This window comes from Stegostoma tigrinum, chromosome 3 (assembly GCF_030684315.1).
Source record: "Stegostoma tigrinum isolate sSteTig4 chromosome 3, sSteTig4.hap1, whole genome shotgun sequence".
Lineage (NCBI taxonomy): Eukaryota > Metazoa > Chordata > Chondrichthyes > Orectolobiformes > Stegostomatidae > Stegostoma > Stegostoma tigrinum.
In genome coordinates this window covers 25,344,733-25,361,440 of record NC_081356.1, presented here as the reverse complement: position 1 = coordinate 25,361,440, position 16,708 = coordinate 25,344,733, and the positions used below count along the sequence as shown (strand labels likewise).

General features: G+C 39.7%; 1 protein-coding gene across 1 annotated transcript in view; it reads right to left on the bottom strand.

The window, feature by feature from the left end:
• Positions 1 to 16,708, bottom strand: part of LOC125450697 (RNA exonuclease 1 homolog) — a 53,744-nt gene that overhangs the window by 5,614 nt on the left and 31,422 nt on the right. Inside the window, exons 13-16 of the mRNA XM_059642633.1 lie at positions 15,895 to 16,002; positions 13,367 to 13,482; positions 12,220 to 12,358; positions 2,247 to 2,367 (exon numbers count right to left, since the gene is read on the bottom strand). Coding sequence (XP_059498616.1) covers positions 2,247 to 2,367; positions 12,220 to 12,358; positions 13,367 to 13,482; positions 15,895 to 16,002 — 484 coding nt within the window. The remainder of the gene's footprint in view (positions 1 to 2,246; positions 2,368 to 12,219; positions 12,359 to 13,366; positions 13,483 to 15,894; positions 16,003 to 16,708) is intronic.

Below are 16,708 nucleotides of genomic sequence, written 5' to 3'. Positions count from 1 at the left end.
GTTTGCTTTATCTATTCACTATTTGGACTTGAATATAGGGGGCACAATTGGGAAATTTGCTGACAAAAATTAGCGGTCTCGTTAAAAGTGGAGAGGTTAACCGCAAGCTCCAAAATGGCACAGATGGGTTGGAGTGGGCAAGAGAATGGCAATGGAGTTCACCTCTTAAGCGCGAGGTAATGTATTTAGGGAGGTCAAACAACGAAAGGGAATACACGATAAACAGGAAAGTACTGAGGGGCAGAGGAAGGTAGAGATCTTGGATGCAAGTGCACAAGTCCTAAAAAGGCAGTAGTGCAAGTAGATAAGTTGTAAAGAAAGCATACGGAATGCTTTCCACAATTGGAGGTATAGAATACAAAAGGAGGATATTTAAATGAAACTGTACAAGACACTGGCAGGATCACAACTTGGCTATGGCACACAGTTCTAGTCACATTATAGGAAAGACAATTGTTCTGGAGTGATTGCAGAGACGATTGTACTAGGATGCTGCCAGGGCTGGAGAACTGTAAAAGAGGAACAGACTGAAGAGGGGGTGTTATTTTCCTTCGAAAAGAGAAAGACGACAGAGAGGTGACATGATTGAAGTATACAAAATTGCGAGGGGTAGAGATACTGTAGACAGGGAGGAACCTGGCTCCCTTAGCAGTGTGTTCAAATACCAAAAGGTCATTTATTCAAGATAAGTGGTAAAAAGGATTAGATAGGACAGGTGGAAAAACACAAATTAACAAAGGACAGATTTTGGGTATCTGGATTTTGCTGCCCAAATTAGTGGTGGAAGCAGAAACACTAAACTCTTAACAAGTATTTGGATCTGCACTGCAAATGTTGCAAGATGCAGGGCTACAGTGTATGCTGAAAGACACAAATCAGAAAGGGTATCATGTCTTTGGGCCAAATGGGCCCGAGTTGTATCATTTCTCTGGCTTGGCTTCACACTTTTTTATTGAAGACAAATGGGGCAAGCTGAGATGACCTCAAGCTATTACTAACCATCAAATATTTGTGAAATCTCTATTTGAGGTTGAGGTGGCCCAGACACAGGAACAAAACAATTGATCACTATTCCACATTTCTGAAATCCCACCTGGCCAAACTATGGAGACAATTTAATATGCCTAAAGGTGGAAGATGAGGTGGTGAAAAAGTGATAAAGGATTACACCAGATTCTATTCACTACTTACAGAATCTCATCTTTACATCTTTTATTTGATTGTGGCCTCTACTCCACTTGACGGAGCAATTGGATTAGCCATGATTTTATCAAAGGGTAAAGCCGACTCAAGGGGTCAAATGGCTGATTCCAGCTCAAATGTTGCAACACAAGGCTGAGAGCTATTGGTATAAAATGATTGGTTTTGTTAATTACAAGTCATCCACTATTGATGGGATGTGCACAATGTGTCACAAATATGCATTCCCCAAGGAATTAAATCTAGTCAGGAAATGCCTTTGTTTTCAATTTCCAGTTGTCCCTAGATTCAATAATGGCCTACATGGATCAGAAGGGCTCAAATGTAACTTTTTATTCAAGGAAGAAAGGGTGGGAGGCTGGGGGCTGGTGTGGAGGGGAAGAGAAAAGAGGGAGAAAAAAAAGTGGACAAAAAAACCAACCAATTATTTGGATTTCTACACTTTAATTTCTTTGATGCAATGCAGGTGTTGCTGACAAGCTCAGCATTTATTGGCCAACACTAATTACCATTCAAACTAAAGGGCTGACTGGGTCATTGGCGGTTAGATTAATAGGCAGATCACAGTAGGAGTAACTGGTGGGGTGCTTCAGGACAATCTTTCGACAATCAACATCAATGACGTCAGTGAAAAAGTTCGAGTATAACATCCAGGTTTTTTTCTTGAAAACACCAGCTAATGAGAGAAAGTAAACAGAGAATTTTAATAAAAGGCCACAGAGGAAAATGGATTACAAAAAAAAGGGGACAAAAATGTGAAGTTATTCACTTTAGCAAATAAATTAGAAATTTTTTTTAAAAAGACTGGGAAATGTTGGTATTCCAATGGATCTCAAAGCTCCAACAATGATGAAAGCTAATGGCAGCTTAATCTTTATTACAAAAGGACTAAAATAAAAAGATGAAGTGTCTTACTACAGACTTTTGGCAAGGCCACATTTGAAAATTATCAAAAAACATCGTACCCCAAGGGAAAGTCAAAATAAGGAGGTGCACAAGTCTAAATGATTTATTCTGCTTTCCATTAATGTTCTATAATTACTTACCATTGTCTGGGATGGTATGGCCGAGGTATTCTGCTATTAAATTCCTGAGGGCCCGTTTGTGGGGTAACCCTAAGGAATGCGGAAACACGACTGATACGTCAATAACCATACTGTGGATAAGCTGTAACAAAAAAGTATTTTGAGAAAGGGTAAAAAATTTTCCTTCCAGCTGGAGAAAAACCTTCAAGTTTTTTTTATTGAAAATCAGTAATGTGCAACGTAGTCACATTTGGGTATTCTCTTCATTTGGAGGCTGTAATTTTTTCTGCATTTCAGGGTTTCAAAGTCTGCAAATTGGACAAACCAATGACCTTTAGTTTATTACCTGTAATATTGGACAAAGTATGAATGGAAAGAATAACTTAAGGAACTGGTGAATACATGTATACTTCAGATTCTCATGGTAGGGAATAGGGCTCCAATTGAAAAATTAAAAAAGATCTCTACTTTGCTTTAGCATAAAATATAAAATGGCAGCAACTTAACAATTTTGAATTTGTACACAGTCCAAATATTGCCAATTTTACTATCATGAAGATATCTTTGCCTCTCCTTCCCTCAACCAATGCAAGGAACCCCATCACCCTCTTCATTCAATCAACCAGACTTTGCATCTATTTTCTCACAACAAAGTATCAGTACAATAAGAGTGGTCATTTAACCCAACTGTTAAATGTTGACACTATCCATTCATCTTTTGTGCTTTTTAATTTATTCACTCACAGCATGTGGTATCCCTGTGAAGGCCAACAATTGCCACTCGTTGCTAATTACTTTTTAAATGTTGCGATTCCCAAGCCATTTCAGAGGCAGTGGATAGTAAGCCATGCTACCATGGTTTGTGATCTCAGGTCAGGCCCAAAATAGCAGATTTCCTTCTCAAAGGAAAGTGAACGAAATTGGCCTTTGACAATTTATGTTAGTTTCAGAGTTACCACTAAGGCAAACATTTAGTTCCAGATCCTGTTAATTCATTAAATTTCCCTTGGTGGGATTTGAACAAAGCGTCCCCAGGGTCTCATCCTGGATCTCTAGGATACAAGGCTAGTGATACTGTCACAATGCCGTCAGCTCTTGTCCTATCCTCCTCCAGATATTTAAATTGTAACTAAACAAACATTCTGTGTGTCTGTTATACAAAAGCATTGGTCATCTACAGCCTGCTTAATAATTTGCGTATTCCTTTGAAATTTTAATGCTTCTTCCTATTGCCCATGAGATGTTTTATAATATTGAAAAAAGCTGTTGTTTTCTCAAAGATATTCAACCTGTTAACTTCAGCTGTGCTGACAATTCCTCCAAACTCTTCTTTGATAATTATGTCAAAAAGGTTTTCTCATCTTTCAATTTTTGTCTGCTGATAGTCAGTTCTGCTATAACACGTGTTCAGTCAATGCGAATGGTTTTAATGTGATTGACGAATGGGGGGATAAGCGCCATTTCTAAAACACAAACTTGTGTTGGCTATAACCCAATTCCAATTATGTGCAGGAATATGCATCAACATCATGATTGTTTCATGGGCTGTGTCATGAACATGTATGTTAGCACCGAGAGCCTCTGTACTGCATCATGTGATTATTTCACAGGCTTTATCATGAAGGGCTGAGAGGGGTACAGTATAACCGCCTCCCCCTTCAAGTGATCTTGATATTAAGGCAAAGTGTTAATGTTACTGTAATTTCATTATTTCAACAAAACATCTATTCAAATTGTGTTCGACTTGAGGGATTTTTCCCCAGTGGTCTGTCCCTGACCTCACGAATCCCATAGGCGCATTATTTTTTACAGCGCGATGTTTAACAGGAACGCATCAAAACAGAGCCAACTGTAGATGTGGGCACAATTACAATGTTTAAAAAACATTTGGATAAGTTCACGATCAAGAATGTATTGGGGGACTAATTTAGTTTGGGAACGTGGTTGGGTGGACTGATGGAACAAAGGGTCAGCTTCCATGCCATATGGCTATGATGGAGCCTCTCTGGATAAGCAATTTATATATTTATAACTAAGTACATTTAAGTCATCATTAGACAAGCATATGGACGTACATGGAATAGTGTAGGTTAGATGGGCTTCAGATTGGTATGACAGGTCAGCACAACATCGAGGGCTGAAGGGCCTGTGATTCTAGGTTCTACGTTGTTTTCATTGAAACTTCTCGAACAAAAATCATAAAACAGTAAAGAGTATCAAAATCTTGTTCATGATTAAAACTTTGGTCCAACTCAGAGGCAGGTGCAAGAGTTGGATAATTGTTACACCAGCATAGAGGGTATTTTGCCTGAGGTATTGAACTACAAAGCTGAGCTGTCTATCTATGCGTATGTTCATGAATTTCAGTTCTTCACCTTTCTTGAACCCACTGCAGTCAAATGTGACGAGGCTTGTTCAACATTCAAATATTGGGAAGAGTGAAGCCACAATTTTCAACCATGCTAATGAGATACCAACTCCATATCATCTGCCTGCTGACTATCCAAGACCAAACCAGGTGTCTCTGGATCAAATAAGTTAGAGCAATTGTTTTTGACCATGTATCTGTGTCATCAACCAAGATGGCTCATTTCCAATGCCATATCTTCCAAATCTTTTCATCAACATTTCTGCCACAAAAATCTTCATCCATGCCTTTACTTTTGACTTGAAATCATTCACCTTCCTAAACTTGAACCCATTCAAACCTCTGCTGCCCTCAACATTCATACCAAGTCCTGTTCTCTCACCACCCTGTACTTAAAGATCGGCAGTTACACCTCATTTTAAAATTGACGTTCCCAGTTCTTACAAACCCCATACCACCTTGCCCCACTCCCAAAAACAACCTTGTTTGGAACCACAACCTTTGCTTGATTTTAATCATACCGCTACTGGAAACCAAACCTTCAGCTGCCCAGACCTTGAGCTCTGAAATTCCTTGTATCACCTTTCCTCCTGCAAATTACTTAAGACCTAGCTCCAGACAGTACAAGATTTTGTTCAAGTACTTGTATATGTGGTCCAGAGTCAAACATTTACATTAAAAGCTGCTTTATAAGAGCAAGTATTTGTACTACATTGGCTGCCATCTATCTGGCATGCTAACACAAATGTTCAAATTCCAATCACTTTTGGACACAACCCATTCAGGTACATAGATAGCATAACAAATTAAAAAGTGGGCACATGGGAATCTTAAATACACTTATAAAACAAAGTTAAACAAAAACTTTATTTAAAACAAGTTCAAGTGTCTGCTATGCAGGGGAACTTTGCCAGCAATAACTTGAATGATTCTCCTTTTAAAGGAACTAAAAAGCTAACATCAAGCTTTCAGTGTAATTCAAATGTTATCTGTATCCAAATAACAGCTGAGTTCAATTGCTATCTTATGTGACTTAACCACATCTGCTTTCATGAAACATTCAATATCAAAACTTTCTCCTAGGGCAAACATGATTTTCTTTCATTAATCAGGATAAATGAGTCATCGGGCCAAGAGTTAGTGAGCACTCAGTTCAAGCTAAACTCAAAGACCTCGCCTGAAAAATCGTTCATCTTCTGATCCTAAAGTTTACAAGAGGATCTTGCTGAAAAACTCCGCTTGTTACATTATTCTGCAGAATCCCTGGCAAAAATCACCTCATCCTGAGTATTTGATAAATCCTATGATTGCCTCAGATTTCAGATTAAAAGTTGACTAAATCCCTCAAAGTATAATCAAGATTTTTAAACGCTTACAATTTATTACATATGCAGTGCAGCTATAAAAATAACTTCTCTACATTTGACTGTGGTGTGTAGCTCTTGATAAGAATGTATAAAATATAGCTTTAATCATACTGACATTGACAAAAATTGCAACGTACCCAATAAATTAATTCATTAGGAATACAAAGATAGGGTCTGGGTTAAAATAAGCTGACCGCTGTGTTTTTGGGGAGAATTTTTGGTCACTGGCAGCAAATCAAAGTAGGTCTGTGTCAACATTGATCAAATCCTTCGAAATTCAGGGAGGATACCAGTTAAGAACATCCAATGTCTCAACTCAATGGTATCCAACACAAGTGAACCTACAGACTAGATCTTTAGCTGCAAGAGCAAACTAGAAACAAGTTACATTGAAAATAGAGCTAATATTACATTAGATAACAAAAAACCTTAGTTTACCATGAAGAGACAAAGAGGCACAATAATTTCTCCATGAGCACTATATTTCTGATGTAGAGACTGGCCAAGCTGTACTCAAAGATCAAGTAATTCAAAATGAATTTAGACCCCACCCTTGCACGATACACTCAGTATGTGGGCAGCAGAGACAGGAAACAGTGGTTAGCACACTTACAGGAATGTTTGGTCATCAGTAATTGAGGACAGGCTGCAAATCTACAAGGTCTAAGAAAAAGTGAGAAGAAGAATATCCTTACACACTGAAAGTGCAAAATGCTTGTTAAACATCTAACGAGGCCATTCTTGAGTTAAGATCAACCTCAAGGGCAGTTGAGCAACTTAGCACTGATTAAAAACTGTCCTCAAACCTGTGAAATTACTGTGTATATAAAAGTAAGTTTACACACAGTTTGTGAACATTGTTCTAAAATAGTATTCTATTTAAGCTTTGTGCAGAACAGATGGAGAAAGCACAGTTCTACTTCATCCATGATTATAGGTCTCTAGAGGGGGACTGACGTGAACTGTAGGCACAATCTCACCATCAATCCAAAGCTGGACAGTTTTTCATAATTCTTACTAAGATAGTTGGATCATATCTAGTTTACTTTTACTCACCAAAATCAGATCTTCGAGGAACATGACAACTAAATTCACACAAAAAAATGCATAATATTCCTCAAGTTCAGGATTATAATAGGAATGAAGACATTGAGTTAAAGAAATCACAGATCCTGATTTACACAAAAAGTGATACTTTTACCCCACAAGAACCAGAGGTAGAATGATCATGAGCAAGGTGGAGTTTAAAAATGTCTAGAAAATCATTTAAGTATATCCAGATCTCATTGCCCCTTGCCTTTTCCCAATCTTTTGTGAGAGAGATAATAATCCATCTGTTTTTGCTACCAGTGTGGATAAGATTTAGATTACCTACAGTGTGGAAACAGGCCATTTGGCCCAACAAGTCCAAACCGCCCCTTGAAGCATCCCACCCAGACCCATTCCCCTACAATCCACACACCACTGAGCACCACAGGCAATTTAGCATGGCCAATCCACCTAGCCTGCACATCTTTGGACTGTGGGAGGAAACCGGAACACCCAGAGGAAACCCACGCAGACACAGGGAGAACGTGCAAACTCCACACAGACAGTTGCCTGAGACTGGAATTGAACCCAGGTCCCTGGAGCTGAGAGGTTGCAATGCTAACCACTGAGCCACCATGCTGCCCGCTGTCAAATATCTACATTATATACATCTGCCATGCATTTGCCAACTTGTGACTTTTGGACAAGATCAAAATATCTTTGCTGCATCTTAAGTTTACCATTCCATCCAGTTTAGGGTCATCTGCAAAACTTGAGTTATGACATATAGTTCCTTCATCTAAATCATTAATATTTTGCATGCTAATCTCTTACAAGGGACCTTATTGAAAGCCTTTTGAAAGTCCAAGTTGACAACATGCTCTAGATCCTCCTTATCAACTCTACTGGTTACATCCTCAAAAACAACTCTAGGAGACTTATCAAGCATAATTTCCCTTTGGGAAATCCATGCTGACTTAGTCCAATCCTGTCACTAAATTCTCACTATGAAATCTTTCATGATTGACCTTAGCATCTTCCCGTAGTGATTCTGGTAAAATCAATCTATAATTCTTCATTTTTCCCTCTACTTCCCTCTTGAAAATGAAGGAGAAGTCACATTACCTACCCTCTAATCCATAGGAATGGTTTCAGACTCTCTAGAATTTGGAAAGATGGCCAAGGTATCTCTTATTTCTACAGCCACTTTCTCAAGTACTCAGATATAGATTTTTGGGTCCTTAGGATTTCTAGGCCTTTAAATCATATTCCCCAACACCATTTTCTTATTAATACTGACTTCCCTCAGATCCTCCCTCTCATTGGATCTGGCATTTCCCAACATTTTTGGGATATCTATGCCCTCCTTTGACAGCAGAACCAAAACATATTTAAATTGGTGGCCAATTTTGTTCACTATTATATCTTACCCGGTTCCAGCAAGGGACCCAATGTTTGTTTTCATTAACTTTTCCCTGTATATCCACAGAAGCTTTCACAAATCAGTGTTTCCTGCAAGCTTACTCCTGTACTCTATTTTTCCCCCTCTTAATCCTTCAAACCTCCTTTTCTAAAATCAAACTACTCAATCCTCTAACCTGCTTCTATTTTTTGGTCAAAATGTCTGCCCTTTTCTTGGTTCTAATTGTATACCCACTTTCCCTTAATAGCCATGGTCGGGCTTCCTTTCCTGGTTTTATTTTTGTGCCAGTCAGGAATGAACTAAAGGCCTACATCACAACCATTGATTTGCAAGAATATAAGGTGTAGAGCTGGATGAACACAGCAGACCAAGCAGCAGAGGAGCAGGAAAGCTTCCGAAGGAGGGTCTAGGCTCGAAACGTCAGCTTTCCCGCTCGGACTGCTGTGTTCATCCAGCTCTACACCTAGTTATCTTAGTCTCCAGCATCTGCAGTTCTTACTATGATTGATTTACAAGAAACTGTTTTTCAAATGGTGAAATGATAAGCAATTACCCGAGTGTTTAAATCCACTTCACCTGCATACAAAAATTGCTGCCATTTCGATAGCATATACAGTCCATGCAAATAATACTGGACTTGATGCTAGAATTCAGTGAATACTAAACCTGGAAAGGCAGTCAAAAATTCATGGAAAACTATGGATAAGAAAATGGATTATTTGGGAATTACAAGATGCACTTCCTGTGTAGGTAGCCAGGAAATGGAAAGCTTTAAGTGGGTAAAATAATTAAGATAGATTAGAATTTCGATGTACTAAGTTTTGTTACCTGTAATAGGCTGTGGTCAAAGTGGATTGTCAAGAAGTTAATGCGGAAAATGACTCTAAATGATAGAACACAACCTCATTATAAAAAGAAACTCCTATCCCCAATGAAAAATAATGCAAGATTTCCCACTCCTTTTGACCCAAAGAAATCTCTAGAATCTATACCAGGACCAAGGCTATATGCCATATTAAATCATTAACAAGTCCAACAAAGACTGCACATTTTTTCAGTGGGGCAGTGGTGCAGGACAAAAACTGCGTCACTACTTATTTTTAAAATTCATTCATGGGATGAGGACTGCTGGCTGGCTAGCACTTATTACCTGTTCCGAGTTACCTATGAAGGTGGGGAGCTTCCTTCTTGAACTGTTGCTGTTCATGTGCTGTAGGTAGACCCGCAATGCCCTCTGAGGGAATTCCAGCATTTTGACCCAGAGACACTAAATGAATAGTGATGTATTTCCAAGTCAGGATAGTCAATAGCTTTTGGGGGGGTGCGGGGTTGGAAAATCGTGTAGGTGGTGGCAGTCCCACAAGATGTAGGAGCAGAATTAGGCCATTCAGCCCATTGAGTCTGCTTTGCCATTCAATTATGCCTGATGTTTCTCAAGTTTATTTGCCTGCTTTTTCCCCCCATAACAAATCAAGAACATTTGCCTCAAATATAACCAATGACTTAGCCTCCACAGGTTCTGCAGCAATAAACTCCATGGATTAAATCGCACCTGGATAAAGAAATTCCTGCTCAACTCAGCTCTGAAGAGCCATCCCTTAACTGAGGCTATGCCCTTAGGTCTAGTCTCTCCTATTCGTGGAAACATTATCTCCACTTCAATTCTATCCAGGCTTCAGGTTTCTGTAAGTTTCAATCAGAACCACACTGCTCCCCATCACTTATACGCTACCTCACCTCAAACGTCTAAACTTCATGGAGTACAGACTAAGTCCTCAACCACTCCTCATTGTAAACCTCCTCTGGAACCCCATCCAACACCAGGATGTCCTTTCTAAGACACGGACCCCCAAAACTGCTCACAATAGTCTGATGAGAGCCATGTACTACTGAGGATGGACAACTGATAGTGTATGTTAAACCTCTTAAAAGGGATGCTGACATTACCTTCCTAACCGCCAACTGAACTTTCATATTAGCCTTCAGGATTTTCTTAACTAAGACTCCCAAATCCCTTTGTACTTCAGATTTCGAAAGCCTTTCCCCATTTAGAAACTAGTCTACATCTCTATTATTACCAAATGGACATAAGCTCATTTTCCCACATTGTATTCCATTTGCCACTTCTTTGCCCACTCTCCTAGATTGTTCAAGTCCTTCTGTCGCCACCCTGCTTCAAACTACCTCTTCCTTTACCTTTGTCATCTGCAAACATGACAACAATGCTCTCTGTCCCTTTGCCCAGATCATCAATGTCTGACATGAGACGACGGACCTCCAACGACCACAATCACCTTCCTAGGACCTAGTTATAACACCAATCTGCAGAGTTTGTCCAATACTCATTGATTTCAGTTTTGCTAGAGTTCATGATGTCACGCTCAATCAATTGTAGTCTTGATGTCAAGGGCTGTTATTCTCACCTCACCTCTGGAATTCAACTCTTCTCCACATTTGACCAAGGTTGTAATCAGGTCAGCAGCTAAGTGGCCCTGACAAAACTCAAACTGGGTATCAGGGAGCAGATGCTGCTCGATAGCAGTGTTGATGACATCTTCACTTTATTGATGACAGTAAAAGGATGGTAAGCTATATAGCCATGTTAGATTGGTCCTGCCTTATTGTATGTACATGACATACTGGGTAATTTTTTTTTTACAGTCATGTAGATGCCGGTGTTACAACCGTACTGGAACTGCTTGGCCAGAAGAACAGCAAATTCTGGAGCACAAATCTTCAATATTATTGCTGGAAATTTGTTGTCAGGGCCCATAGCCTTTGCAGGATCCAGTGCCTCCAAGCATTTCTTATCACAGGGAGTGAACTGAATTGACTGAATATTAGTATCTTTGATGCTGGGGACTACTGGAAGAGACGAAATATATCATCTACCTAGGCTTTTCTGGCTAAAGAATATGGAAAGTGCCTAAGCTTCTTTTTTGCACTGATAAGCTGGCCTCTTCCATCATTAAGGATGGAAATATTTGAGGAGTCATCTCCTCCAGTGAGTTGTTCAATTGTCCATCACCATTCCCAAATGGCTGCAGGATTGCAGAGCTTAAGCCTGATCTACTGGCTGCAGTAGCTCTAAATTCCATCTCTCACATTTGGCACACAAGCAGTCCTGTTATTTGGTGGCTTCACCAGACTGACAACTCATCTTCAGGTAAATCTGGTGCTGGTATGCCCTCTGCAATCTCCATTGAATCAGGGTTGATGCCCAGGCTTAATGGTACTGAGTTGAGATAGCAACCCGTGGAGAGAAATCAGTTAACATTTTGGGTGGAGACCTTTCATCAATATCAATGGTAGCAAGGAAGAAGTTGGACTTTACCCAAACCTAACATAGCAGGTCTTGTTAAATCACATGGTCTGCTATTCACACACAACCCATTATTTACCACTAATTCTTCTCATTAGTAGCTATTCATCCAACCAGGCCAATTGTTATCCACTCCTTTGTCTGTCCAACCATTCTTCTCTCTTTCGGGTCTACGTCTACCTATCGTTTACTCCTTACTACCCCTCACTGCAATCCACGGCCACCCTCCAGCCTCATCTCCTGCATAAAGAACCTTTTCCACGCTACCATCAGTTCTGAGGAAGGGTCACTGGACCCAAAATGTTTGCTTTCTCTCCAGATGCTGCCAGACCTACTGAGCCTTTTCAACTGTTTGTTTTTGTTTGATTTCCAGCATCCTTAGTTCTTTCAGTTTTTAAGAAAGTTGCCAATACTGTACAGATTATGTTAAGAAAAAAAAACTTAGAATGGACATTTTTCAATTTCACTAATGGAAACAACATTACCTTCAGCGCAAGCAAGTCTTTGTCCAAACTATGGCCGATCAATATGGTGTCAGCACTGAGCATGGCCAGTAATGCCAACTGAACATCAGCAAGAGATGTTTTTGCATTCATCACATCCTCTCGAGTTACACCAGAAAACCTACAGTTTAAAAATTTAAAACAGGTCATAAACAATTATAAACAGCCAGTCTTTTGAGCAAACAGAGCCTGTTTCTTTTGGAGGAGTTGGGGACCAAATTGCAAGATAGGATGAGCTTTCAATTGCATAATTATTAAAGTTGTTTACAATTTCAGTAACATGTGGCTGTTTCCTCAGTATCATCTGGCTACTAATCAGCACAAAAATCAACCAAGTTTTACTATAAATACACAATTTACCGAAAGATTATTGTTCCATCTAATTGAGCAATGGTATGTGGACATTCAAGCTAAAAGCTACCAGGTACATAGGCTGTATGCTCTAGTGATTGCTGCCTTAAGTCAGTCAGTCTTTGGTGGTTTATGATGAAGTATAGACTGTACTAAACCAACTTATGCTTGCCATCCCAAACCTAAAACAGCTATTCAGAATGTTTCCTTGATAAGGCAGCAGTGGCTGAACAATAGTATGCCAAAAGCTACACTAATCACCAACTTAAAAATGATCAGTTGAGCTTAATTCTTATTTAGGCTTACTAGGAATTATATACATTCATATATGGGACCTGTTGTTCTCTCTAAATGAAGGAATTTGTTCAAGCTTGCATTTTTTTGCATTATCTAGGAATTTGGAACTACTTATTCCAAGGCCAGAGTCAATGGCTGGCTAATTGACACTCTTTTCTACTTTAGTATAAGGATTTTAACAATGGCTTGACATTTGGCTTCTTTGCATTTAACCTGATGAGCATAAGAAAAATCTTTGGCAACATGTTTTTCTTTGCAGCAATATTAAAGTTCTGTACTGCAAAGCATACATGGAATACGTTATTTCGTTCATTTGATTTCCAAAACTGATTTTAATCTCATTCAACTCCTCTTCAAGGACACTTTTGGGATCAATGCTGGCTTTTTTAATAAGTTAAATTGAACTTAATCTGTCATATTTGAATAGTTATTTCAACTATTTAAAGATAAACACAAGCAATATACATAAATGATTACTTACCTGGTGTTGAAATCAATCACTTCATTGTCAGGTTTAACAAACACATCATAAACTACTTCAAGATTGGCATTGATCACACTTACACGAGAAAGTGCACCTCCTTGCTTAGTGTAGCACTAGAATTGGAAAGAGATGCATTCAACTTTTCCAGCAAAATTGGGAGTTCAACCAACACTTCTATTCATTTAAGATCAACATTTTCTTTAAAGACCATAAGAAACAGGAATAGACCATTCAGCCCCTCCCAATGAACAGAATCATGGCTAATTCAACATTCGTCACATCTTTTTTTCCTGTCCTTTTCACATAACCCTCAACTCCATGACTGATCAAGAATCAATCTCGGCCCTTACTATGCTCCGGGACTTTGCCTCCATACCTCTCCATGGCATCGAGTTCCAAGAATGCTCAACTTGTGAAAAGAAAATCCTCATCTCGGTCTTAAACCTTATGGAAAAGATATCCTCTGTTGCTAGACTCTCCCATCAAAAGGGGCATCCTCTTAGTATTCACCCTGCTAGATTTGCAGAAACTGAAGTCAGTCACATGACCTGCATAGCCTGTTGCCAATCCATAATGTAACAGCTGATTCTTCCATCTCGAATCCTCCATCCCCAGTTCCCTCAACTTCCAAAGACTGTTGAATTCTGCCAGCAGAAAGCCAATAGGTAGATGGAAACAAAGGAAACAACACAAGTGTAGAATACATTAATGTCACCAGAGCTGTAACTGCCTTTTGGAAAATTAACTCTGGCTCAAAATGAGACAAATTATCTGGAGCAGATTGAATGGCCGAGGAAATGGCAATATAATTCATAGCAAGAATATGGACTTGGCATTGGAAACAAAACAGTTAAGTTTTAGAAGTCATATCATGCACAATTCTTAAGAGAAATATTGAGGAAGTAGAACAATATTGGGATGGTGAAAGGATATAAAAGCAGAATTAGACTTCAGTCTGGATGTTGAAGCTCAGCCCTTGGGCACAGATAATACTGTCAAGAATCAACATGAGGGTAGATGGCTTGGTATCAGGATGACCTTTTTTTAAAGAAAGTTTATTCATGGGAGTTCGCTGGCTGGCCACATGCTGAAAACTGACCCAGTACAACCTTAGGGAGGGAATTTCAGAATTGTGATGCAGCCACATTGCAGTTGTTCAATGTATTTCTAAGTCAGAATGGTTAGTGGCTTGGAGGGAAACTTGCATGTGGTGGTGTTCTCATTTATCTGCTGCCCTTGTTCTTCTTGATAGAAGTGGTCAAGGATTTGGAAGGAGCCACAGATCTTGGATTTTGTGCACCTTGTATATAGTGTACATTGCTGCTAAGTGGTATTGGAGGGAATAGGTGCCAATTATGCCGGCTGTTTTGTCTGGAATGGTGTCGCACTTAAGTGTTGCTGGAGATGCACCTATCGAAGCTCGTGGGGAATATCACACTTCTGACTTGTGCTTTGATGGGCAGGCTTTGGGGAGTCAGGTGGTGAGTTACCCACCACAGTACTCCTCACCTCTGAACCGCTCTTGTTGCTGGTCAGTTTACGTGGCAAGTCCAGATCAGTTTCTCCCAGGATGTTGTTAATGGGGGATTCAATGATGGTAACACCATTGAATGCCAATGAACAGTGGTTAGATTGTCTCTTATTGGTGATGGTTATAGCCTGGTACCTAAAGTGTGAATGTTACTTGCCATTTGTCAGCCCAAATCTGGATATTGTCCAGGTCTTGTTGCATTTGGACATGGACAGCTCGAGTATTTAACAGGTTGCGAATGGTGCTGAGCACTATCATAATTGGCAAGCAACTGCATTTCTTATGATGGTTGCGAGGTTGTCTGGGGGGGGGGGGGGGGTGGGGGTGGCGGCGCGGCACGGTGGCAGCATGTGTAGGCAGGCAGTGGGAGGTTACTCAGAGACATTACTCCGAGGAACTCCTGCAGGGACGATCTGCTGTAAAAATAACTGACTTCCCGACAACCACAAAGATCTTATGTTCATCCAGCTCCACACTTTGTTATCTCAGATTCTCCAGCATCTTCAGTTCCCATTACCTCTCTCTCCAGAACACTAGCCGAGTTTTCAGATCAATTTGAGTGATAATACCTAGCTACATTTGAGGTCTTCCAACGATGACATGAAGAGAAGCCATGACAAAACTGTTCTGGTTAACAGATAGATTAGAATAGAAACAGACACAAAAGGAGGATAGTGCGATGGACAATGTGGAAGTCTGCAGAGAAAGAAAGTAACTATTTATCATAGACACAGTAAGTGAATGTAACTCATGAATTTAATCAAAACTGTTTAATATTGTAGGCAAGACGAACACGGTGGATTAGTGGAGTCACAAGTTGAGGTATACAAACAGAATGTGGAGGTTCACACTTAAGCTATATTACTGAGTGCTGCTTTACAGTTACAATGTTTTGAACATTAAAGGCAGTGCGTCAGATTGGCCTGAACTAAATTTTTCATAACCCAAAAGTGGTAAAATAATTGTTGAAAGTTTCACGTACAATTTTACTTACCAATTCAGAGTTCACTGCATAAACACCAGGATTCCCATCAAGTGGGAGCAGTTTAAGGGGAGTCTTCACAAAGCCATTAAGGTTCTCTTTTCGATTGTAGACATGCAACTATACAGAGGGAACAGCTGACAATTAATACCAAATGTTTGCAAAACTCAAACAATTTTATTTAGTGCTTTGGTCCAGGACTCAGTACAATGAGAGAGTGTGTGAATGAACTGGCTTTGGCATGCATGCTCCTTTAGCGTCTTTATTGAACGTCAACACATTAAAGCACGCAAATTAATAAACTTCTTCAGCTCCATGTCATTGTCACAATGAATACAACATCGTTTGTTCACAGTCTAGGGTTTAAGGTAATATTTAAAGTGGTTCAAGCTACATAATTCTTAAAGAGGTTGAGATGATCAAGAAAACAGGGTACAAGATAGGGGACTAGCCAGGTGTGTTGGAACTGCAAAATCTGGAGACAAAGGCATACAGCAGGGTTTCAGCACCAGGTAGACTGAGGCAGGAGCAGAGATGAAAAATGTTATGTAGAGTAAATAGACAAGGATATGTGAACTGATACCAATGTAAGTTCAGGCATGACAAAAGTTTGAAAACTCTAGGTTAGTCTGTACCAGAAAGGGTTAGTCAGTGGCCAGGCTATAGAGTTTGAGGTGTATGCTGAAGATAATGTCTTTGGCTTTGCCAATGCTTTCACTGGCGGAGGAAATTTCCAAGTCATCCAAAACCAAATGCCACTCAAGCAGGCTGTTAACAGAGGCTGTAGTGAAGGGTTTGGGAGATTCTAATAAAAAGTTAAGGCTGC